The sequence below is a fragment of the Vulpes vulpes genome, chromosome 8, assembly GCF_048418805.1.
Source record: "Vulpes vulpes isolate BD-2025 chromosome 8, VulVul3, whole genome shotgun sequence".
NCBI classification, from domain to species: Eukaryota; Metazoa; Chordata; class Mammalia; order Carnivora; family Canidae; genus Vulpes; species Vulpes vulpes.
Window position 1 is genome coordinate 4429894 of NC_132787.1, and position 27381 is coordinate 4457274.

The window sequence follows — 27381 nt, forward strand, 5'->3', positions numbered from 1 at the left end:
CCAAAGACAGACGCTTAGCTGATCTAGCCATCCAGGGACCTCGGGAACTATAATAGTTTCAAATCCAAATCTTAATCATGTTTTCCTCCTAAACAAAGACTTTGAAGCAAAGAAGACCTTGGCTCAAATTTCCAGTTCTGAACCTCTCCAAGACTCAATTGTGCTGTTTGTAAAATGGATGTGATAATATTTACTGCAAAGAATGGTTGCAAAGATTAAACGAAATAATGTATTTTAAAATCTTGAAAATAAGGGCACCTGGCTGGCTCAGTTGACTAAGCATCAAACTCTGTTTTGGCTTAGGTCCTGATCTCATGGGTTGTGAGATCAAGCGCCATCTGGAGCCTGTGTCCAGCTCCATGCTTAGAGGGAGTCTGCTTGGATATTCTTTCCCTCTCCCCCCTTCTCCCACTCATGCTTTCTCTCTCTCTCAAATAAATAAATAAATCTTTTTAAAAAATAAAATACTGAAGATACTTAATATAAATTTAAAAATATAAATAAAATTTCTAGTACAATGATTGACACATAATAATAGATGCTCAGTAAATGGAAAGCACCTTCCCTTGGACTGTGATCCTATATCAAATACTGTAAAAAATATATATATTTCTTAGGATGGGGGCAATATTTTATCAGTGTAAGTGAAATTTTCTAACAGAGTGGGCAAAACAGTAAGAAGAGATGAATGGCCATGATTTTAGACGGGGCATTACAAATAATGAGATACTTCAGCAGTTACTACTAGACTGGGTGCTTACATTAACAAAATGAATTATCTTTAAAAATCCATGAACAATAATTTCCCTAAGCTTGAAATGAAACTATGAATTTTTGAAGTTTCTAATAATTCATTATTGAATTGTGATTTCAATTTGAAAATTTTTTTTAAGATTTCTTTAGTTCTTTATTCAGAGAGAGAGAGAGAGAGAGAGAGAGAGAGGCAGAGACACAGGCAGAGGGAGAAGCAGGCTCCATGCAGGAAACCCGATGTGGGACTTGATCTCGGGTCTCCAGGATCACACCCCGGGCTGCAGGCGGCACTAAACCACTGCACCACCGGGGCTTCCCATCAATTTGAAATTTAAATAGAATTTCAATAAGAAAGAATTATGGAGAAAGTCTAAAAGACTGTGTGAATAGACAGAAAAGTAGTAGGAAAGATTTGATATGAAAACCAAGGCTTGTTGGAGATATAATGCACAGCATAGTGATTACAGTCAACAACATGGTATTATAAATTTCAAAAGTGCTCAGAAATTAGATCTTAATTATTCTCATCACAGAAAAGAAATTATAATTATGTGACATGATAGACGTGTTACCTAAGGCTATGGAGGCAATCATATTGCAATATATAAATGTATCAAATCAACACACTGTATACCTTAAATTTATACAATGTTGTATCATTCTATCTCTTATATATATAACCATCAAGGGCACCTGGGTGGCTCAGCAGTTGAGCATCTGCCTTCAGTTCAGGTCGTGATCCTGGAGTCCTGGGATCGAGTCCCACATTGGGCTCCCTGCAGGGAGCCTGCTTCTCCCTCTGCCTGTGTCTCTGCCTCTCTTTGTGCTGCTCATGAGTAAATAAATAAATAAATAATATATATATATATATATATATGTATATATATAAAAGTATCATATATACATGATTAAATAAATGTTATCTACTTGCTTCATTGAGAACAATGTTATTTGTGGGAATGGATGTGATAAACATGTAATTCATGCAGAGAAATGATCTAAAACACATGTAACAAAGATGGTTATAAGAGCAAAATAAATCACCTACAGGATGTGAAAAAAAACAAGGCTATTGGAAAATTAATTAAATTAACTCAGATTTAATACATTTAAGTATTAAATAATCCATATATATGGTAGGTTCTAAGTTACTAATTATACAAGAGACCTAAGAGTTATTCTATGTATTTATATGTGTGTGTACATAAAATACATATATTCAGAAAAATATCTGCAATGAATTACCATTGCCAACCCCTCTCCCCAAAATCCAAACTCCTTAATATGTTTTTTATGGTCTTTCAGAAGCCAGCCATTCCAATCTCATCCCTCACTATTTCCTTTCACATATCTATGGTCTAAAAGTCTCAGACTACTCACCTCCCAAAATATAACTTATTTTCCAGTTTATAGTATTCCCTCAACCGTGGAATTACTTTTCCTCTTTTCCTGAAGTTTAGTGACAGTAAGATTTACCTGAGTAAGTAGTTTGATATGTATTTTGTTTAAAATACTTACCCTGCGATGCCTGGGTGGCTCAGCGGTTGGGCACCTGCCTTCAGCTCAGGTCATGATCCCAGGATCTGGGATCGAGTCCCACATCGGTCTCCCTACAAGGAGCCTGTTTCTCTCTCTGCCTATGTCTCTGCCTCTCTCTCAGTCTGTGTCTCTCATGAATAAATAAATAAATCTTTTTAAATAAATAAATACATACATACATACATACATACATACTTATCCTGAAGCCTACAAGATTTTGATTCAAAAGGTCTAGGAGGCTGTGGACTGTGGGCCGCTGGGGTCGGTGAAGGATCTCAAGATGGCTGGGCGAAAACTTGCTCTAAAAACCATTGACAGGGTAGCTTTTGGGGAGATCATACTCCAAAACCAGAAGGCCATTGCCAACTCCCTGAAATCCTGGAATGAGATGCTTACCTCCGGGTTGGCTACTCTTCCTGAGAAACCACCTGCTATCGATTGGGCTTACTACAAGGCCAATGTGGCAAAGGCTGGCTTGGTAGATGACTTTGAGAAGTTTAATGCCCCAAAGTTTCCTGTGTCAGAGGATAAATACACTGTCCAGGTGGATGCTGAGGAAAAAGAAGATGTGAAAAGCTGTGCTGAGTTTTTGTCCCTCTCAAAGGCCAGGATTGAAGAATATGAAAAAGAGCCGGAGAAGATGAAGAACATAATTTTGTTTGATCAGATGACCATTGAGGACCTGAATGAAGTCTTCCCAGAAACCAAATTAGACAAGAAGTATCCCTATTGGCCTCACAAGCCAATCGAAAATTTATAAACTTGAGTTGAGGAGAAAGCCCTGGCCCTCATATTATAAACGTTGGACATTAAAAATAATGATATGGGAAAAAAAAAGGGTCTAGGAAAGTACCCTGGAATCTGCATTTTTAATAAGCACCACCATCATTCCGTCATCCCTGCCCAGATGATTCAATCCAGGTGATTAGGGTCCACATTTTGAGAAATATTGATATTATGGAGAGAGAGAAGATTTGGGTTTGCTTCCCAAATCTGATACTTATTAATTATGTAACTTCAGAAAATTACTTAACTTTGCTCAGATTCCCTTTTCTTTTCTGTAGAACAGAGATGGCAAAACACTATCCGTTCAGAAGGCTCAAACATAGTGATATCCGTTAGAGTAGAGAAAATATATTTTTATGACTGTTTCTCAAGATCCTATGCAACATCTTCCTATGAGGCTGTTTTATTCCTCTTGTTAGTATGAATTATGCTCTCCTTTTTGCTCCAACAGCATGTTTATATTTCTATTTAGCATTTATTTCATTCTCTTTGGCACAGGCAATTGATTAGTCTCCTATTCTGGCTTGTAAGTGCTTTGAAGGCAAGGACAATGTCTTTTTCACAATTGTATTAAGTATCTTTTATATGTCTTATACATAGTAATACTAAAATTTTAATATAGTAAAATAATGATATAACACTAAAAAACTCTAAAGTTAATGAAAACTTGATTGTCACAGATTTTTGAAAATTATCACATAAGGAACCAAATTAAGGTCTCATCAAGCAAGCCTCCCACCCTTATCACATCCCTCTCTACTTACTAAGGATGAGAACTAAAAGTAACTAGGCCCAGGTTTGCTGAATTAGGGTCAGTTGTTATATTAACCTCATTCTTATTTTTTTTTTCAAGAAACAACATAATAAGACGATTACAAGCTGTCCAAAACACTGGGAAAGGTTATGAGACCCAGAATCTCTACATAATGCTGAGCAGAATTGATGACTACCAGAAAAAGGTGATGCAGGTCTGGACTGACAAGCAGAAATCTTTAGAGCAGAAACGGAATCAGTGCCTGAGGAACATGATGTCCTTATTTAGCCAGGTAACTTGTTTTCCCTCTGACCAGCGTATTGTGTGAAAAACGAAAGTGGTAAACTTGGAAAATAACATTTACCTAGAGATAATATGTATATTAGTCTCCTAGGGTTGCTGTAATAAATTACCACAAACCCGATGGCTTAAGACAACACAACTACATTCTCCTGCAGTTCTGGAAGCCAGTTAATGAAATTAAGGGATTGGCAGCGTTGGTTCCTTTTGGAATCTCTGAAGGAGAAATTTTTCTATGCCTCTCTCCTGGACTCTGGTAGCTGCTGACAGGCCTTGACATTCCTTGGCTGATAGCTGCATGACTCTAATCTTTGCCTCTGTCCACCCCCTGGCCTTCTTCCCAGCATGTCTTAGGTCTTCTCTTCTGTCTCTTATAAAGCCATGTGTCATTGGATGTAAGATCCACCTGGCTAATCCAGGATGCTCTCATCTTGAGATCCTTTTTTTAAAAAACGTTTAAAAAAATATTTTATTTATGTATTCAAGTGAGACACACACAGAGAAAGAGGCAGAGACATAGGCAGAGGGAGAAGCAGGCTCCCCGCAAGGAACCCAATGAGGTACTCCATCCCAGATCCTGGAATCATGCTCTGAGCTGGAGGCAGATGCTCAATCACTGAGCCACTCAGGCGTCCTGATCTTGAGATCCTTAATTACATCTGTAAAGACACTTTTTCCAAATAAGGTCACACTCTATCTTTTGAGGAGTCACCATTCAAGCCAGTACACCATGACCTCTGTGAAAACTCTTAAATTGACAACAGGGATCCTGGCTGGACTCTCTAGCTGGGAAAAGATTAGAAGAGAGAAGACTTTCAGAAATGCTCAACTCTTTCCTAGTCAACCCACACCTACCAGCCTCTAGACATGAAACCTCTTAAACCTCTTAAAGTCTTATTTATTCATTCATTCATTCATTCATTCATGGTTATTTCTCTCCTCTAAACTATCAGAAAGTGGGGTGCCCAGCTGGCTCAGTCAGTGGAAGATACAACTCTTGATTTCGGGGTTATGGGTTTGAGTCCCACATTGGATGTCAAGATTACTAGAGATAAAATCTTTAAAAAAAAACTATCTGAAAGCAAAATTTAAGAGCATGAGTTTATAACAATAGAGATAAGAGTTTATTTAACTTGCTTACATAGCACCAGGCACAGAAGATCCTATTAAACTCTGACATCCACTCATTATGTCCTAGAGCTCATCTGAGATAACCATTTGTATGCTTTGGGGAGTGATAGTGACCTTCCAAAAAGTTGTAAACTGAGATTACAGTTCTTTTCTCTGAGATTATATATTCCCATTACATGCTCCAGCATGGAGTTCTGGAACATTCTTGGCATGCTAGGAATATTTTATATCTATATATCCTTTTCTTTCACTAAATTAATTTATAAAATTACTTGATGTTTTAGAAGATATAAAGAGATTTCTCATCATAGCCTGATCCAAATCAGACATATTCTGAATTTTCCAGAACAGTTATATTTTAAATATTAAAGCTCTTTAACAGAAAAAAAAGAGGATATTTTTGAGGTTTTGGTTTGGAAAATATGGCCAATGTAGGTGGAATAAAATGAGCTGAGTTGGCAGTGTCATGAACTATCTAATAGGAATCACAATATTGAGGACATTTCAGAGGATGAATAAGGGTGTGAGGTCAGGGGATCCACAGTCTAGATGATGAAGTGGTTATCAAGGTATAAGAAGGGAGAGGAAAAAGCAAAAGGGAGAAGAGGGTAGAAATTAATAAATACCTTACATTGGTCAATAGGTTGGTTCTCCTACCAGATTGTGTGGGTTCAAATCAGTTTCAACATATGAGACCTTGGGCAAGATCTAAATTTTCTGAGCTTCAGATGTCCATATGTAAGACAAGGATAACAACAGTACTCACCTTGTGAGATTGTTGTAAATGCCAAATGAATTAATACATAAAAAGCATGTTATATTAAGCATATATTCAGTAAGTTTTACCTGTATCATTAGACTTGCATAGTGCTTCACAATTCATGAGGTACTTCCATACAATCTTATGTAGCACTCACAAGCACCTTGTGTTATTATCCTTGTTTTAGAAATGAGGGGAAAAGGGCAGATAAAATTAGCAACTAACCCAAAGTCACACAGCTAGGAAATGAAAGGACTAGGACTATAGCTTATGTAAGATCAAGGAGTTTTTTTGTTTTTTGTATTTTTTAAGATTTATTTATTTGGGAGAGACAGCAAGTGAGCACGTGGGAGAGGGGCAGAGGGACAGGGAGTCTTAGACTCCATGCTGAGTGCAGGGCCCCAGGCAAGAGTCAATCCCAGGGGCCTGAGATCATGACCTGAGCCAAAACCAAGAGTCAGATACTTAACCAACCGCGCCACCATGGCACCCCGGGACCAAGATTTTTATATAACATAGCTGAAATGGTGTGTTGGAGGTGGAGGTGTGATTGGAGGAGAGGAGAAAGAGGATGGAGGAAATGGATTTGCAAGTCCATAGGAAAGGAAAACTCAGTTTAGTTAGGGCTAACTTGGATCTTCCTAGAGACTCTGATCCTTTTATCCCCATGGTTTCCTTTTCTGATTATTTCTTTTTAGCTTCAAACGATGTATAAATTGAATCTTAGACAACCAATCCCTTTGATCATCGACAAAAAGCAGATACCTGCCTCTACCAAAGAATTTGTTCAACAGCCATTCCTAGAGCTGCTAATAGAAGACAGGAAGTCTGACACATTCAAGAAATTTCGGTATGTGCTGGAAAAAGACTGACATTGAACCTTCTTTGGATGCTATGCGGGACCTGATGCTCTTTTTTTTTTACCTGTCTAAGAGCTTCCCCTTCCCCATAATTATGATATGTTACAGTGGAGAGTCTAAGGCAGTATTAATTTTCTTAGCTATTTTAACAAGAGGCTTATTTACATATATTCTTACTTAAATACTTAACATCTAATTTTGAGTCCCTTTTAAAAAAAATGAGGCTGGTCTGCTCCTTATCTGCTCTTTTCCAGGAATGATGTAAGTCCAGTTTTCCCTTTAGTGGCTCTCCTTTGTAACAATCCCTAGACAGGGGCTCTCTTGTTCCTACAGGTGACATGACAAGTATGGTCCTGGAGGGAGACAGGTTGATGATATCCCTTCTTTATTATGTGTCTTGGGTGCCTCATTTCACATGCATGGGCTTACTCCAAAGATTCAGCTAGGTGTTATTTTTTTCATGTCATTAATTATGAATGTTAAAGACTTTAAATAAATGGTTGAATGAGGCAGAACTTTTTGAATAAAGTATTAGAATTCTTTCCCCATACTTTCAAACTTATATCTAAGTGAATCATAAATAATGTCAATAGTTTTTTCCAGATGAAAGATTAAGTTCATTAATCACATGAGGATTTACATTTATAGATTTGTGGAATAATTGTTAATATGTGTTCTATTTGAATTTGAATTGTTTTACTTTTGCTCACTTATTAGTTCAATTTCAAAAAAATAAATTAAAAACAAAGCTGGTCTTGTAAAAAAAAAATGAAGTTGAGTTTTCCTTACTATGAAACAAATTATTTTGACAGAATTAAGGAACTTAAAAACATTACTTTTTTCCTTTTCTTAAAAAAGAAGGTAGAAGCTTTGGGAAGGAAGGGGGAAAGAACATTGCTGGGAAAAAACCAGTCTGGATATGGTTTATATACTCCACAAAATTAAGAAGATAGTTTTAAAATAGATTACTAGGTAAAGTCATGGAAATGCAGTTTTCAGGGAAGAAAAAGCTATTTCAGCAAATTCTCTATTTTAATCCATCTCACAGTGAAAGTGGGCATAGCTAATGTTCTTCAGTGCCAGAGAGGGCATTATAGGGCAAGATGGTGGTGAAGAGAAAAGGAGAAAATAAAAACCATACATTTTGATTGGATATGGAGTTCAGGAGAGTTTGGCAGTTTCAATTAGTGTCTCTGATTCTCTAGACAAGATCAAATGGGAGCTATCTGGAATGCTGATCTGTCGACTTCAAGCTACCCAATAACAGAGAAGACATCAATACATTCGCTCTGGGCCCAGCTGGGTGGGTACCCAGATATTCCTATGCTACTCCAATTAGATGTTCAATCTACCTTCAGAAAATCTCTTGCATCCATTAAATCACGGTAAGTTAAGAAATGGGAGCACTTTGGAAATTGGGCCTTTGGTCATATACCTTCTGTCATATACCTTCCCTAACTTGACCTCATCTTATAGCACTAGTGAGTTACCAAAAGCAGGTGCTTAGTGTGAGGTTAGACATTACCTTTACCAGAATGCCCTATAAATAGAAGTATACAGTATGTAACCTTTTGAATCTGGCTTTTTCACTTAGCATAACTCCTATGAGATTCATCCATATATTATATTTATTTCTAATTCATTCCTTTTTGTTTACTGACTAGTATTATTCCATTGTATGGCTGTACCACATTTTTTTTGTGTGTTTTTTTGTTTTGTTTTGTTTTTGTTTTTGTGTTTTTTTTTTTGTACCACAGTTTTTTTATCCATTCACCAGGTGAAAGACATTTGAGTTATTTCCAGGCTTGGGCAATTACAAATGAAACTGCATTGGGGCACCTGGGTGGCTCAGTGGTTGAGCGTCTGCCTTTAGCTCAGGCCATGATCCTGAGGTCCTAGGATCGAGTCCTGCATCAGGGTCCTCATGGGGAGCTTGCTTCTCTCTCTGCCTATGTCTCTGCCTCTCTCTCTGTGTCTCTCATGAATTAATAAATAAAACCTTAAAAAAAAAAACAAATAAAACTGCTATAAAAATTCACAAACAGGCTTTGGGGTGAATGTAAGTTTTCACTTTTCTTAGATAAACACCCAGGGTGGAATTGATGGGTTAGGTGTTATGTTTAACTTTTATAAGAAATTGGGATCCCTGGGTGGCGCAGCGGTTTGGCGCCTGTCTTTGGCCCAGGGCGCGATCCTGGAGACCCGGGATCGAGTCCCACATCGGGCTCCCGGTGCATGGAGCCTGCTTCTCCCTCTGCCTGTGTCTCTGCCTCTCTCTCTCTCTCTCTCTGTGACTATCATAAATAAATAAAAATTAAAAAAAAAAAAAAAGAAGTTGGATCCCTGGGTGGCGCAGCGGTTCGGCGCCTGCCTTTGGCCCAGGGCGCGATCCTGGAGACCCAGGATCTAATCCCACATCGGGCTCCTGGTGCATGGAGCCTGCTTCTCCCTCTGCCTATGTCTCTGCCTCTCTCTCTCTCTCTCTGTGACTATCATAAATAAATAATAAAAAAAGAAAAGAATAGTGAAATATAAAATAAGATTTCTTTAAAAAAAAAAAGGAAGTTAAAAAAAAAACTTTTATAAGAAATTGCCAAGCTATTTTCCAAAATGAAATTTCATCTTTACATTTATTCAGCAGGACTAGTTCTTGCCCTGCGTCTGGTAACTTCTCAGTAAGATGTTTATCTGGCTAGCAAAATGTCCAAAACCAGGTATAAGTATAACTTTGCTTTTGTTTTAAAGTTGAGGCTTCTCCTCTCTTCTAGCTAAGACTATTACAACTTATAGTCAGAGAAGGAGGATATGAACAGCTTTTTTTTCCTGGCCTACTGTTTCTGTTCTTATTTTTCTAGCTTGCTAACGTTAGGGATTAGAGCTCCAGAGAAAAGAGAGGGGAAATGATAAGTTCTTATTGACTATTACTGTTGTGTTTTCTAACATCAGCACTTCTTGGATATGGCAGATTTCTAAAGCTGATTCTTTCATGAGGTACTTTCATCAGTTCCTTGGAGATCGCCATCACTGGAGATCTCTTATCTGCAGATCTCTTGATCTTGTCAAATATATTTCTGTTCTGGGGCTCCTGGGTGGCTCAGTCGGTTAACCATCCAATCCTTAATTTCAGTTCAGGTCATGATCTCAGAGTTGTGAGATTGAGCCCTGAGTTAGACTCTGTGCTAAGCAAAGCTGTGCTCTATCTCTGTCTCTCTAAAATAAAATAAAATAATAATTAAATAAATTAATTAAATACACACACACACACACACACACACATTTCATGATACCTCTGGTTGCTGACATTCGTGATACCCCTAGCTTCTCTCTGCTGAGATGTGTTTGCATATTTATGCAGTTCTCTTGGACAGAATCCAAGACAATCCTATGCCATTTTTCTCAAGTAGATGTGTCTATGTGGCCCATATCTAGTCCTCAGGATGTTTCCACAGGAAACAGTGGAGCTTACTTTGTCCAGGTAAACTCTGAGGTCGAAGGCTTATCCCAATGCAGCAGCAGCCTCTTCTTTGCTTCTGCTATTTGCTAGCCAATCAATCAATGCCTTAGCCTTTTTTCAAGGACTGAATCAGCCCTCATTCTATGGGCCTCCAAAGTGCAGGGTAAGTTCTTGGAGTGGAGAAATGGTAGGAGTGCTCTCAAAGTCCTCTTCTCCCCGACCATTTCATACTCTGAGAGTGAGTTAAAAGATTAAGAGTCAATTACTTTGTAAATCCTAGTTTAGCACTCCTTTTTGAAATCTGGTATCTATTGTTAGTATTTCCAGATTTAGCAAATAAAAATATGTCACCCAGGTAAATCTGAATTACAGATACACAAAAATGATTTAGGGGCACCTAGGTGGCTCAGTTGGTTAAGTGTCTAACTTTAATTCAGGTCATGATCTCAGGGTCCTGGAATCAAGCCCTGCATCAGGGTCCCGACTGGGCAAGAAATCTGCTTGTCCCTCTGCCCTTCCCCCCACTCATGCATGCATGCACACACTCTCTCCCTCTCTCTCTCAAATAAATATATATATTTTAAAAACACAAATGATTTAGTATAAGTACGGTCCATGCAATTTTATATTTACATTTAAAAAATTATTTGTTGTTTATCTAACATTCAAATTTAACCTGGCATCCTGTATTTAATCTGGCAATCTTTCCATTGTGCTTTGTCAAAATTTCTGTTTTGACATGCTACTACATATAAAATATGTATTAGAGGAGTTTCTATCTTGTATAGTTAGATGCCTGAAAACTTGCAGAGTAGGAGAGGGTGAAAACTGAAACAAATTAAGTTTTGATAGGGAATAGGAGAACTGAAGTCTTGGATTTTTGCTGTTTTTTCACTAAAAATAGAAACAGAAAATATACAGCTTTAAGACATTTTAAATTAGTAATAATAGACATTATATGATCAATTACTATTTGCCATCCACTTTTTTTTTTTTCTCACTAGAATCTCTTCAAGGTCTTCCTCCCTCAAAAAGGAGAGATTTGGTTTTTGTATTTGTTTTATTCTGTGGAAATTAAAGTACAAAGAAACTTTCTTTCCCTCTGGGTTTAGTTATTTCTACCATCCTTTAGATCTCAGTTTAAACAATCATTCTTTCTGAGCCATCTTCTCTAACTCTTCCCATGTGTTTCCATAGTATCTTGTAACTAACAGTATCCTAGCATTTACCATTCTATATTGTGATTTGCTTCATTACTTAACTCCCCTGATTTTAGACAACATGTTTTGGAGAGATTAGCTGCCTGTTGTGTAGCACTGCCTCTACTGCTCTGCCTGTTTTCCTTTCAAAAATATTTACTACTTACTATGTACCAGGTACTATAACTAGGCACAGAGATACAAGATGTAGGAAGTGTTCCAGAGATCACAGATGCCAGGCAGAAGGGAAAAAGTATGTGTAAAGATCTAGACCAATAGCATATTGTTTTGTTTGCTTTATCTCCTAAAACAAAAACAAAACTAAAATAAACAATACCTCCCCCTACTGCTCAATTCCTTTTCTTACTATTTCCAACAGAGGTGACTACAACTAAAATTTCTCTTCTTGCCTGGATGTGACGCTTGGAGCTACTGCAATCTTTGGCAATCCTGAGGTGATAACCACAGGATGATAAGACGATATACCAGGAATACAGAGAAGGAAAATAAAACCCTGTCCTTGATGACATCTAGTTGCTAGAACAACCCTGAGTATACTTGCCTCTGGGCTTTTGTTAGGTGAGCAATAAATGGCCTTAGTTGCAGCCTTTCTTAGTCAGGGATTCTGTTACTTATAGTCATGTGAGCTTGAAAAGAATGTATAACCTGCTATTGTTAGATAAAGTAGTCTAGAGATGTCAATTATATTCAGTTGATTGATGGTGCTGCTGAGTTCAACTACATCCTTAATAATTTTCTGCCTGCTGTATCTGTCCACTTCTTTTTTTTTTTTAAGATTTATTTATTTATTCATGAGAGACACACACACAGAGAGGCAGACACACAGTCAGAGGGGAGAAGCAGGCTCCATGCAGGGAGCCCGACGCGGGACTCAATCTGGGGTCCCCAGGATCACACCCTGGGTCAAAGGCAGCACTAAACGGCTGAGCCACCTGGGCTGCCCCTGTCCATTTCTGATAGACTATTAAAGTCTCCAGCTACAACAGAGGATTCACCTGTTTCTCCATGCAGTTTTATCAGTTCTTGCATTCTTATAGTTCGATGCTCTGTTGTTAGACAAAACATTAAAGATTACTATGTCATCTTAGAGTATGATCCCTTTATCTTTATTAAATATCCCTCTTTACCCCTGATAACTTTGCCTGTTCTGGTCTACTCTGTCTGAAAGTAATATAACCGCTCCTTTCTTTTGATTAGTGTTATCATGGTATTTTTTTCCTATCCATTTATTTGTGTCTTTATGTATTTTTAGGATTTTATTTATTTATTTGAGAGAGAACATGCGAGTAGAGGGAGGGATAGAGAGAGAATCTTTAAGCAGACTCCCTGCTGAGGGTGGAGGCTGCTTTGGGGCTTGATCCCATGACCCATGAGACCATGGGTCAACCAACTGAGCCATCCAAGTGCCTTTCTTTATTTTAAAGTCAATTTCTTGTAGACAACATATATTTGGGTCCTGTTTTTGGATCCACTCTGATAATCACCATCTTTTAATTGGTGTATTTAGATCATTAACATTTAAAGTGATTATTGATATATTTGGATTAATAGCTACCATATTTGTTACTGTTTTCTATTTATTGCCCTTGTTCTTTTATCTTTCACACTTTTCCTGAATTTTGTAGTTTTAAGATTTATGATTCCATTTTCTCTTTTCTTCATTTATACTTTTTCTTTACTTTTTAAATGAATCCATGTCTACTTTCAAATGACTCTATTGCTTCACAGGTAGTGCAAGTACCTCATAATAACAAAATATTCCTAATTCTTCCCCCATTCCATCCTTTGTGTATCATTTCTTTATCCATTTAACCTGTATGCAAGCATGCATACATCATTGAATACATTATTGCTATTATTTTTAATAAACTATTGTTAGACCAGTTATTAATAAGAAAAATAAAACTATTTACTCCTTCCAGTGCTCTTCCTATATTTATGTAGAGCCACATTTCTGATTTATATCATGTCCTTTCTCTCTGAAGAACATCTTTTAACACTTCTTGCAAGGCAGATCTACCAGCTACAAATTCCCTCAATTTTTATTTGTCTGAGAAAGTCTGTATTTCTCCTTCACTTCAAATTTTTTTCAGGGTACAGAATTCTGAGTTGGTAGTTTTTCTCTCAACACTTTAAACATTATACTCTTCTCCCTTATTTATATGGCTTCTAAGGAGAAGTTGGATGTAATTCCTATCTTTGCTCCTTTATTGGTAAGGTGTTTTTTCTTCTGATTTCTTTCAAGACTTTTTTTTACCTTGAATATGATATGCTTAAGTGTGGTTTTTTGGGCATTTATCCTGCTTGGTGTTATCTGGGCGTCCGTCCTAGTTCTGTAGTTTGGTGCCAAACATTAATTTGAAGAAATTTTCCATCATTATTACTTCAAATACGTTCCTTTCTTCTTCTGGTATTCCCATTACACACATGTTATGCTTTTTGCAGTTATCCTGCCATTCTTGGATATTCCATTTTCTTCAGTCTTTTTTTTTTTTCTTTGCTTTTTAGTTTTGGAAGTTTCTATTGCATATCCTCATGCTCAGAAATTCTTTTCTCAGCCATATCCAATCTACAAGGAGGCCATCAAAGGCATTCATCATTAGTTAGTGTTTTTAATCTCCAGTATTTATTTTTGTTTGGGTCTTAGAATATCCATCTCTCTGCTTACATTATCTATCTGTTGCTGTATGTTGTCCACTTTTCTTTTTAGGATTTTATTTATTTATTCATGAAAGACACAGAGAGAAAGGCAGACACAGGCAGAGGGAGAAGCAGGTTCCTCGCAGGGAGCTTGACACAGGACTTGACCCTGGACCTCAGGATCATGCACTGAGCCAAAGGCAGACGCTCAACTGCTGAGTCACCCAGGCATCCCAGTCCACTTTTTCCATTAAAGTCCTTAGCCTAGGGATCCCTGGGTGGCGCAGCGGTTTGGCGCCTGCCTTTGGCCCAGGGCGCGATCCTGGAGACCCGGGATCGAATCCCACGTCAGGCTCCCGGTGCATGGAGCCTGCTTCTCCCTCTGCCTATGTCTCTGCCTCTCTCTCTCTCACTGTGTGCCTATCATAAATAAATTAAAAAAAAAAAAAAATAAAGTCCTTAGCCTATTAATCACAGTCATTTTAAAATTCTCATTATGGTAATTCCAGCATTCCTACCACATCTGACTCTGGTTCTGATGCTTGTTCAATCTCTTCAAAGTGTATTTTTTGCCTTTTAGTATGCTTGTAATTTTTGTTAAAATCCAGACATGATGTACCAGGTGAAAGGAACTCTGGCAAATAAGCTTTTAACAGTGTGGTATAAGGTATAGGAGAAGGGGAAACATTGTATCGTCCTATAATTAGGTCTTGATCTTTTGAAAAAAATATGCCTCTGGTCCGTGAACTTCACCAGTACTTTTCAGTATCTCCCACTCCCACCTCTGGTGGCACAGGATACTAGAGGGAGCTGTGATTGGTATTTCTCTTCTCTCACACAGAAGAGTAGACTTGACTAGACTTGGGTATTTTCCTTCTTTGAAATAAGTTAGGCTCTAATGAAACACCCATTTTACTTTGGTAAAATAGTTTCTCTTGAGGGCAAAACTTGGTAAGAAGAATAGGATGCTCTGGTATTTTTCAGAATGGTTACTTTCCCCTTTCTTCTGAGAGAAACATGAGGGAATTTTTCTCCAATCTTCACTGTGAGGACCTGGTAGTTTCTAGAGATCCCTTTGACTGGGTCCCCTAGAGTTTTTAACTCTCAGACTTGTCTGTACTGAGCCTCCCACAATTCATCAGCTAAAGTGTAAGTTTTCTACCAGTCTGGTTCCTGCAGAAGTGTCTGCTCATGAGTTTCTGCTCCAGTAAGTTGTGATTCTCTGTATTCCCTGTCTCTCCAATTTGGGGGCAATGGTATGCTCTATGATCTCATGTCTTTGAAGGATCTAAGAATTGTTAGTTTTCCATTTGTTCAACTTCTTACATGTTGTTAGGATGGAGCAGCAACTTCCTGCATATATCTTTCCAAAGATCTCCGTGCCTTTTTGGTTGCAAAAAATGGGCTCCTACTTAACATGTTATTTTTTTTAAAGATTTTATTCATTTATTTGACATAGGGAGAGCACAAGCAGAGAGAACAACAGAGGGAGAGGAAGAAGCTGACTCCCTGCTGATCAGGGAGCCCAATATAGAGCTTGATCCCAGGACTCTGGGATCATGACCTGAGCTGAAGGCAGACGCCTAACCAACTGAACCAGCCAGGCACCCTTGAACATGTTTTTTAATGCACTTCAGTGTTTCACTTGACAGCACATTTAAAAAAAAAATTTATGGTAATACAGACTTACATCATCATTTTATTACTATTGCATGATGTTCATTGTATAGTTCTATCAAAATTTCTTAAACTGCCCTATTGATAGAAGTTTGGATATTTTTCAACATTACAAACAATGCTGCAGCAAATATCCTTGCATAAGCATCTATACTTAATGGTGATTTCTCCATGAAAATTCCATTAAAATAGTAGTATTTTTTCCCCATTTGCAAAAGAAAGGCATGTTCATCATAGAAAATTTGAAAAATACAGAGAGGTCCAGGCCCAGAAATAACCACTGTCAATATTTAGGTCATGTTCTAACTTTAGATATAAGAAGACAGTCTAATAAATAATAAGCTATTGCCAAGACTTGCTCTTCCTAGGAGACATTCTGCCTTATTAAGGTGACTTTTATAGATTACATATCAAATTTACTAGTTGAACTTTGTGAGTCCTAGAGGCATCTTATTTTCCCTATATTCCTACAAATGTATTTAAGAGCAATTTGTAATAAGATTAATTTTCTTGTCTTGTTTCCAGGTTTACGAAGATTCCCAAGTGACTGTAAAATTAAACACAAGTATATTGAAAGCAAATTGCAGTGTTGCAGTAAAATTCCTATCTTGCTCTTTCATGTATATGCATTGCTCTGCCTATTCTTTTTTTTATTTGAGAGAGAGATAGAAAGAGACAGCGCAAGCGCACACATTACACATAAGTTGGAGGAGGGGCAGAGGGACAGGGAGAGAGATAAGTAGACTTCCTGCTGAGCAGGGAGCACAACCAGGGCTCTATCCCAGGACCTGGAGATCATGACCCCAGCCAAAGTCAGAAGCCAGACACTTAATCAACTGAGTCACCCAGGCACCCCTATTGTTTTGCCTATTCTGTGCTTGTACATTCTGCCTATAGTTCTTTAGATTAAACTTCTTCATTTCCAGACTGTTAATATGACCACTCAAGAAAGAATATCCTTTGCTCTAGATTACTAGAAACACACAAAGCTTCAACAAACACTATGGTAGGCTGTCATAAAAGGGACATAATATGGCCTCTGACATTATGGCAAAGTGGCACAGTCTACCTCCCAGAACCTAAATCCAAAGATGCCTCAGAAATAAGAAATGAATGGACACACAAAAAAGAAAAGAAAACCAGAAGAAACCCCAGGAGGGTCAGAAGGTGATTATGATTTGGTAAAGAAGGGAAATAGCAGCTCTTTACAGAGGAAAGACAGGTTTTAAACATGGGGAGTGAATTTGCAGAGGAATTTTGAGTTGGGCTCTTTTCTAACCCCCACAGTCCCCAGACTTTGATCACTGCTTTCCCTATCAGTCCTACCACAATACTGGAAAGCAAATTCATAGGGGAACACTACAGGGATGTAGGGTAAAAATTTTAAAAATGACAGTAAATGCTAGCTTAACCAACAAGCATCAAAGGGTTTCCTCCTACCTTCCTCAACCCATAGACCTTTTCATTCAGAGAACTAGATAATACATTCTTAGAAAAGAACAAAGCCTAGGATAAGATACAGAGAGGTTTGCTAAATGGCAGTCTTCTGATGAGAATGACACACAGGAGGATATTCAAAGTCAGAACCCTGCTCACCAGTGGTGGCACAAACTAAGGCTTAGGTTTTGATTCCTCCCACCCCTTTCTTCGTCCATTATCTACCAAGATGACTGATAACTGATACCCATGAATGAAAATGACCTTGCAGGGAAAGAAAACTAGAAAATTAGAAAGGCAATAAACTAAATAATCTGTGACAAGAATTAATAGAATACACATGAAATAAATGTCCCTGAAGAGGATATTGATAATGAAGCAGAAACAATTATAAAAAAACAAGTAGGATTACTGAAAATTCACAACACAGTTGAAATAAACTCATTAGATGACATAAACAGCAAAAGACTGATATTGGAGGTGATAAATAGGGTTGATATGGGAAAACAAGTACTTATTGAAACTTTAATGAAATTTAAGAACTCCAAAGGCAAAGAGAAAATTCTAAAACCTTTCTAAGAAGAGTAGCTTACCAATAAAGAAAACAAATCAGAATTATGCCAGACTTCTCAAAAGCAACATTAGGGGCAGGAAAACAATGAAGAAATATTTTCAAAATATCAAAAACAGAAACTTTGATTCTAAAATTTTATTTTATTTTTTAATACAAGATTTTATTTATTTATTCATGAGAGACACACACACACACACAGAGGCAGAGACACAGGCAGAGGGAGAAGCAGGCTCCATGCTGGGAGTCTGACGTGGGACTCAATCCCGAGACTCCAGGATCACTCCCTGGGCCAAAAGGCAGGCGCTAAACTGCTGAGTCACCCAGGGATCCCCATGATTCTAAAATTTTATATTCAGCTAAGTTATCAACTAAATGTGAAGGCAAAATAAATATACTCTCAGACCTTCAAGGTCTCAGCATATTATTATAAAGACCTCTGAAAATATTTCTGGAGGAAGTAATAAAACAAAATTTTTAGGAAATGCTATAAAAGATAAGATAGTAAGAATGAGAAAATAACTTTCTAAAGTTTGTCTAAAAAAGCACTTTATAGAGTTGTCTGAGTGGCTCAGTCAGTTGCCTATTGGACTCTTGTTTTCAGCTCAGGTTGTGATACTAGAATCTCGGGATCTTGGGTCCTGGGCCCACGTTGGGCTCCCTGCTCAATGGGGAATCTGCTTGTCCCTCTCCCTTTGCCCCTCCCTCTGCTCATGCTCTCTCTCATTCACACACTCTCTCTCTCTCTCAAATCTTTTTTTTAAAGAAAGGCATTTTATACACACACATATACACACTCCAGATACAACAAAGTAGGGTACAGAGTGCAATATCCAGAGATAGAGAAGAGTGCATGTGTTAAAGTATTTATCCTACTAAGGGAGGGATACAGATAGGTGTCAATAAATTTCATAAATTAGGGGAAAAAATACAAGTAAATCCCTTAACAAGTTAGGGATAATAAATTGAGAAAAATATAAAATGCATGCCTTTTAAACCCATAGATAAAACTGATTTCTCCAAGGAAATGAGCAAGAAGCAGGAGAGAGAGAAAAAAAAATTTTAATAGTTCTAACACAGAAGTAATTTAATATATTAGGTAAACTCACCAAAGAAAAGACAAAATTCTCAGATTGAATTAAAAAACAAAATCTAGCAGTGTAATGTCTACATGAGACACATTTAAAAGAAAGGTTGGACAAGTTAAAACAAAAAGATGGGAAAAGACAACTATGAACCAAAAGAAAGCCAAGCAGATGTCTAATATCAGACCAAAAATAGAATTCAAGGCAAAAAGCATCAAGGGCAAAGAGAGACTATAAATAAAGAATACAGAAAATACAGAAAATATAATGCATGTATATTAACATAGATGCTTATTACAATACAACTTCAAAATATACAAAATAGTAACTGACCCTTGGCTCTCCTTGTAGCCCTCTAAAATGCTATTTTTTTTTTTTTTTGAGTTGGGGAAGGTGCCAAGGGAAAGGAAGAGAGAGAATCTCAAACAGGCTTCATGCCTAACATGGAGCCCAATGCAGTGCTTGATCTTACAACCTGAGCAGAAATCAAGAGTCAGATGCTTAACAGATTGAGCCACCCAAGCATCTCTAAAATGATGTCTACTTTAACTCCCATAATCCCCTCGCCAGTTGGCCTGGAAATGAGGTGGGGGTCTTCCTCACTCCTCAATGCTACTTCTAGATCATTATTCCCTACTCTCCAATAATCAACTTTAGGTCTCCTGTCATTACACTATATACCACCCATTGCCTTCTCTATTGCAGTCCTTTACCTCCTCCTTGTTGTCACTATATCCAGTACTTCTGTCAATAATCTTTAACAATTTCAATATTCATTTAGCTCTTTCTAACACCTGGCCTTGCAATGTTTTGATCTGTTCTCTTTCGGTGATTTAATCCTCTAGCCATTTAGTCATACCAGTGATCTTGTCATTGCAAAACCAAAACAAAACCCTGCAACCCATTCCATAATCCAGTTTCAAATAATTCATTCTCCAAATATCACCTCTTTATAGCTCACCCCAGCTAGTATCCCAACTCCAAACAATCCTTTGATCTCCATATAGACCTTTTATTTCATTGATTCCACCATGTTCATAGCATCCCTCACCCTTTCATATCCTCAATTCCTTTGTAACTACTTTAAATATGATAATTATAATCAATCTCTTGCATATACTCTCAATTCAAACTCACTTGATCCTCTTCTTGTTCCAAAGTACTCCGTGGTTGACCACAGCCCAGCTTAAATCAAATCTTCTCAGCCTACTCCATTCCAGCACACTACATTCTGAAGCTAAATGTAGCCTCAGAAAAACATTCAAACTTGCTAACTAGTCTTACATTAAATAATGATTAACCTCAGCTGGCAAAAAAAAAAAAATACTGCCTGGCAAAAAAAACAAAAAAACAAAAAAACAAAGCAAAAAAAACCCCACAACTGCCTGGCCAAGAAAAAAAAAAAATACTGCCTGGCAAACACACTATATTTCCCTAATCCATTTACTCGGTCTCTCTTGGACAGCAATTTTATATTTTCTCCTATATCCCCATTATCTCTGAGGCCTTCTCTTCCATCTTCTTTCAGGAACTGATGACTGAGTTCCTTATCACACTGAGAAAATGGAAGCAATCATTATTAACTCCACTGCTTCTACCACCACATCTCCCTAAGTATTTGCTTTTGTACCCATACATCTACTTTCTACTCTTGTTATCTGTGGATAAAGTATCTGACTCCTATCTCATGCTAGCCCCTCACTTAAACACTAGATCCTATGTCCCCTCTTCTATTCAAGGACATTGCTTCAGTAATTCTCCCATCTCTCTCTGTACCATCATTTTTTCCCTCTCTAACATGATGTTATTTTTCTCAACTTTAAAAAAAAAAAATCTCTTGGGCCCACTCCCTCCACCACTTACTACTGCCCCATTTTTTCCCATTCCTTTCATACCAAAATTCCTTTAAAAAATTATGTAAACTGGGATGCCTGGGTGGCTCAATGGTTGAGCATCTGCCTTCAGTTCAGGTTGTGATCCTGGGGACCTGGGATCGAGTCCCACATTGGGCTCCCTGCAGGGAGCCTGCTTCTCCCTCTGCCTGTGTCTCTGCCTCTCTCGGTGTCTTTCATGAATAAATAAACGAAATCTTTAAAAAAAATTATGTAAAGTAACCGTCTCTAATTTCTCTCCTCTCCTGAACCTACTCTAATCAGGTCTTTCTTTCTACTCCATCATTGAACTTGCTTTTGGCATGGTCACCAACAACCTGTTAAATCCAATGATCAATTTTCAGTCCTTTTACTTGATGTATCAGCAACATTTGGAACTATGATCACTCCATTTATTTGAAATAATTTTTTCACATGGGTTCCAGGACATTATACTCTCCTGGTTTGCCTCCTAACTTTCTGGCCACCCCTACATCTTTTTTGCTTCCTTTTCATTTCCTGATCTCAAAATGTTGGAGTAATTCAGAGTTTAATTCTTGGACCGCTTGTCCTGTCTACACTCCCTTGATGGTCTCATTCAGTCTTATGGTTTTAAATACCATATATATGCTGATGATTCCAAATTTATATCTCAGCTTTGACTTTGCCTCTGAACTTTGCCCCCAAATTCTAGTCCTATATACCGAACTATTCACTTGATATCTCCACTTAGCTGAGCTCATGATAGTACCAGCCCTATCACTTATGCTTTGTCCCTGATGATACTTTATGCCTTGAATTTGTAGCTTCAATTTATCTTATATAAGATAGCTACCTGTTTTGTTTCTGTTTTTCATTTTGTTTTGTTTTTGGTGTTTCTGTTCATATTAGTGTGGAATATCTACTTAGATCTCTTTTAACTTGTCCATAGCCTTTCATTTTAAGTGTGTCTCTTATATAGATAATATATTGCTAGACCTTAATTTTTAAATCCAGTCTGAGATCCAACCTGAGTTTTTGCCTTTTCATTGATGGAGTTAACTGATAAACATTTATTGCAATTTCAGTTATATTAGGCCTTATTTTTTCCATCTTATAACGATGAATAAAATAGACACCTCTCTAATGAGCTGCTTAGGGAAAAAAGATGATTAAAATAACCAAATCACATAATGAAATCATGAAAACTAGCTACAGATAACAGTTAACTGGGTGACAGTCACTGAGGAGGGCACTTAATGGGATGAGCACTGGGTGTTATACTATATGTTGGCAAATTTAATTTAAATTTAAAAATGTAAAAAACAACAACAAAAAAAGAAAAGACAGTTAAGTGTCTGCCTTCAGCGCAGGTCATGATCTTGGAGTCCTGGCATAGAGCCCCACATTGGGCTCTCTGCTAGCAGGGAATCTGCTTTTCATTCTCCTTCTGCCTTTTCCCCCCTGCCTCACTTGTACTCTCTCTCTCAAATAAATAAAAATATTAAATTAAAAAAAAAAAAAAGAAAAGAGGGGCACCTGGGTGAATCAGTTGGTTAAGTATCTGCCTTCAGCTCAGAGCATGATCCTGGGATCCTCAACAGGGAATCTACTTCTCCCTCTCCCTCTGCAGCTCCCCCTGCTTGTGCTCTCTCTCTCTGTCAGATAAATAAATAAAATCTCAAAAAAAAAAAAAAGAAAAGAAAAGAATATGATAGTCAATTATAAGCTAATGCACTAACTTAGATGAAATAGGTTGATTTTGGGAATATTCTAAAATTCCAAAATATTTAACAATTAATTCACAAATATGGTATAACACCTTTACCCTGAAAATTTTAAATTCTATTTAAGGACATAAACAAATATCTGAAAAAACACTTAAAGTATGTTCTTAGATGAGACAACTTAGTAAATATATCAGTTTTTGGAAAATTAATCTGAAGTTCAAATCTTACTTTTTAAAAAAGATTTCATTTATTTATTTATTTGACAGAGAGAGACAGCACAGAAGGCAGAGCAGCAAGTAGAGGGAAGGCCTTCTGCTGAGCAGAGACCCCCATGCAGGGCTTGATCCCAGGACTCTGGGATCAGGACCTGAACTGAAGGCAGACATTTCACCCACTGAGCCACCCGGGCACTCCTCAAATCTTATTTTAAAATGTTAGTGGGGACATTTTTAGGAACTTGACTAACTCATTCTAAAATGTATATTGAATAGTAGTAGCTCATGAAAAGATGAATCAATTTTGAAAAGAAAAATGAAAAAGGGGGTAATAACACAATTATTTAGAGCTGGCACACTATGGAAATTAAAAAAAAAAAAAAAAAACAATAGCAGCAAGGTGGAGACCTGAGAACAGAAACCAACAAACAGAACAAACAGAAAGCTCAGAAATAGACCCATGATGTACAGAACTTGACATATGAAAAAGGTGGCATCATAAAAAAAAAAAAAGAAAAAGGTGGCATCATAAAGGTGGCAAGGCCATATTTATGAGAAAAAAACAGATTGCTTAGAAATTATGTTGATATATGAAAAAAATTAAGTTAGATCCCTACCTGACACTGAATACAAGTGAACTTCAGATGATTGAAAGATATTAATAAAAAAAATAAAACTATCAGGTTAATGGGGAAAAAATGTAAGAAAATATCTTTGTGACTTATTCCTCAATTATATCTCAATAAAGCCAAAATTAAAAACAAAACCAAAATGAAACTTGAGGCCAAACTTGATGGATTATTTGCCAGTATGGCAAAATTTAAGAGTGGTTATTACCAAAGCTTGGCATAATGTATAGGGAGACTGACCTCTTGTGCATGGGATGTGGAAGTGTAAACTGTCTTAGCTATTCTGGGAAGCAACTGAAAATATTTAAGGAAGTATGTGTATCCATCTCTTGGGTATATGTCCTAGAAGAAAATGTCATGTGGGTTATGATGGGAACATATACAAAAGTTCATCTAGCTTTTTTCAAGATAGTAGGGAGGTAAAAGCAATCCAGGCATTTTAACCAGGGGAACAGAGGGTGGATGCAGACTGTGGAAGAAATGTAGTAACTAAAAGCAACAAACTAGGTGTACATATAGTGCACAGTTAGATTTTAAACACAATATTAACTTCAAAGAGAAAAAAAGAAGGATATTTAAAGCATAAGATTATTTATGCATATTAAAAACAATACATATCTTTGTATGTATTCTTCCCACACCTCTTCCCATAGCTCTTCCTAAAAATTACACACAGGAAAAAGGAAAGCAAATAAAAATTCCTACAACTGATACTAAAATTGGAGGGAGGGGGGAATCTTGAAATCTCTAATTTATTTTTTTTAAGTTTTATTTATTTGTTCATGAGAGACACAGAAAGAGGCAGACACAGGCAGAGGGAGAAGCAGGCTCCCTATGGGGAGCCCAATGTGGGACTCAATCCTGGGACTCCAGGATCACGCCCTGAGCCAAAGGCAACGCTCAACCTCTGAGCCACCTAGGCATTCCAACAATCTTTAATTTAAATGCATGTTGAGAAAGATAAAGTAGGGGCCATCCAGAACTCCCAACAAGCGTGTCAAGGTCATAGAATCTGCTTGAAAGAGTGGAGAATATGTAGTCTTAGTGGAACCTGGTAACATCAATAAAGGTTTGCTCAGAGAAGAAAATCACCTAACCGTTAGTGGAAACAGCTGAGAGTTGGTCTGAAATCTGGCAGATCAGCAAGAACAACAGGAGTGAAAACATATGGGCTTGGAAAATTCAATAGGAACAAGGGTACAGTCTTGGGAAAGTGCCACCTTCCGGATAAAGAGGGACTTTGGAAAGTAGGCATTGTTCCTTGAAGACAGCAACCAGTGGTAAATGGAAGAAAAAAAAGAAGTAACGTAATAAATATCCCACTGAGAAAACAAATAGGAGATTCAGAAATCTGACCACACACACACACAAAGCACTTAAAAAAACTGCTTTTCACTATAGCAACAGAAGAGGGAGCCCTTGAGCTGAAGAAAACAAAACATAACAAAACAAAACCCAGGGAAGGCCCTTAAAACACTATCCATTCTCCCTTGAAAGATCTGTTAAAAGCTGATTCAGAAAAATCTAACATGTTCGAGGATGAATAGCAATTACAAAAACTGAGGATCCATACAAAGTTACTATAAGAAAACATTCAGGGATCCCTGGGTGGCGCAGCGGTTTAGCGCCTGCCTTTGGCCCAGGGCACGATACTGGAGACCCAGGATCGAATCCCACGTCGGGCTCCCGGTGCATGGAGCCTGCTTCTCCCTCTGCCTGTGTCTCTGCCTCTCTCTCTCTCTCTCTGTGACTATCATAAATAAATAAAAATTTAAAAAAAAAGAAAACATTCACCACAGAGAATCACAAGTTTTGATAGATGAAAGCATACCAGAAAAAATGGTGTCCCAAAGAAGAAACCAAGACTAAACTACAACATACATAAGTGTAGTGGGACCTGTGGAATCTTCATCAGATAGCCTCTTCAAGACTGAAGCACTCATACTCCCAAGTTGCTAGAATGTTGGTGGCTGAGTCCTTCTCTGGGAATTTCCTCTGCCCAAAATAACTTCCTTCACCCAAGGTCAAACCCTCTTCCCATTTTTCACCTACATCCAATGACTTGTCCATGTCAAGATATCTGAGGGCCTTGCCTCAAGGTGGGACAATTCTAAGGTGTTTTTTTTTTTTTTAATTTTTATTTATTTATGAGAGAGAGAGAGGCAGAGACATAGGCAGACTCCATGCACCGGGAGCCCAACGTGGGATTCGATCCCGGGTCTCCAGGATCGCGCCCTGGGCCAAAGGCAGGCGCTAAACCACTGCGCCACCCAGGGATCCCAAGGTGGGACAATTCTAAACGGCCATTCCAACCTCAAAACTCCTCATGGGCTAGGCTTTGTTTGATCATGGTCAGTGGTATATTAGAGCTGGCTTCTACTGGTCCATAAGAACCAACTGTTAACATTTTTTAAAATTTTGTAAGCAAAGGGCTCCTGGGTGGCTCAGCCAGTTAAATGTCCAACTTGGTTTCAGCTCAGGTCCTGACCTCAGGGTTGTGGGATCAAGCCCTGCATTGGGCTCTGTGCTCAGTGGGAAATCTGCTTGAGATTTTCTCTTTCCCTCTCTCTCTCTGCCTCCCCCTGCTTGCACTCTCTCTCTCTTTCTCTCATATAAATAAATAATTTTTTTTAATGTACAAGCAGGTTGTTAAATACAGCTACCACTAGAACTTATATTATGTAAACTCAAAATTAAATAAATCCTATTTAAAACCAAGGTAATAAATACACAATACTCATTATTTCCTAATTACTTTAATACATTTACTATTATCTATGCTCCTGAGGTAAAGTCTATTGTTTCTGTGTGGGGGTTACTGTGCATTTCTTCCCAGATCATTGTTCAGTGATGTCATGTTTGTAGCTTAAAATTGGCCATGACGGAATATTTATATGCTAGAAAACATTGCAAATAGAGCTTTTTATCCCTCTGAGAATTGGTTATTAAATTTAGCGGCACACCACTAATTACAGTTCAGTATCTCCTTCTATCCAATCCTCCTTCCTTCACATCATCCTAAGTGCTGATCCCAAGGGTAATCTCTAATAAATCTGGTGCATACAATTTTCTGTCTCAGAGTCTATGTCCCAGAGAATGCAACCTAAAATGACAAGAATAGCTAGGATCAAGTGTACCATATAGGACATAGAGGATGGAAATAAGCCAAGAAAAATGAAATAAAGAGATTAAAACAATCGAGGAGAAAATAATATAAAAACCAGACACCCAACATCCAACATACATACTTCTGGATGCCTTGAAGACCATCAAAATAATAAAATAGAAGTAATATTTACAACTATAACTCAATAACACTTCTTTTATAAGTATGGAGCGAAAGAAGACCTAAATCTACATATTGAAAGGGCACATGATATACTAAATTAAACAGACCCAGATTAGTCAACACTTAGATTTATCCTAAAAAATTATACCTTAATACAAAGGAAAAAAATTGCCTGTGCTTCCTGGCAGAAAGATCAAGGCACTTTCTAAAGATAGCAAACCAGTTTGGCATCAAGTTCTCAGCTATTTTCAAAGCCAGAAAATAGTAAAGCAACATCTATAATATAATCAAGGGGAAAGAATTCTAAATGCAGACAAACTATCCTGCAAGTAGCAAGGCTATAGAAATAGTTTCTCAGTATGATAAATATCTGGGATTATTATACTCATGAGTCCTTCCTGAGGGCAAACTGCACCCAAGTAAGAGAGGACCTAGAAAACTTTACCAAAGATACTGGTGTTGTGCACTGAATACACCTAGCTATACATCTAAGATTAAAACAAAAATAGGAAAAAAAAATAAAAGTAGGAGTCAGAATAGCATATATAAATTCTGTGCTCTGACAATGTAGTAATAACTAAAAAAAAAAAAAGAATGAAGTGGGGAAAGAGATGGAACAGTTCACTAACAGGTAAATAGTGAGGGTTAAAGGGTAAAGGGGATCATTTAAAGCCAACAGATTGTAATCCAAAACATATTCA

At 37.5% G+C, this 27381-nt stretch overlaps 1 protein-coding gene and 1 pseudogene across 1 annotated transcript in view; both read left to right on the top strand.

Annotated features, from left to right (window-relative positions):
* The window catches only part of FAM186A (family with sequence similarity 186 member A), a 99624-nt gene extending 83203 nt beyond the window's left edge, over positions 1 to 16421 (top strand). The window contains exons 13-16 of the mRNA XM_072767883.1: positions 3932 to 4124; positions 6722 to 6879; positions 8089 to 8268; positions 16400 to 16421. Of these exons, the coding sequence (XP_072623984.1) occupies positions 3932 to 4124; positions 6722 to 6879; positions 8089 to 8268; positions 16400 to 16421 (553 nt within the window). The remainder of the gene's footprint in view (positions 1 to 3931; positions 4125 to 6721; positions 6880 to 8088; positions 8269 to 16399) is intronic.
* On the top strand, positions 2542 to 3052 carry LOC140599817 (ATP synthase subunit d, mitochondrial pseudogene; annotated as a pseudogene).
* Positions 16422 to 27381: the final 10960 nt, after the last annotated feature.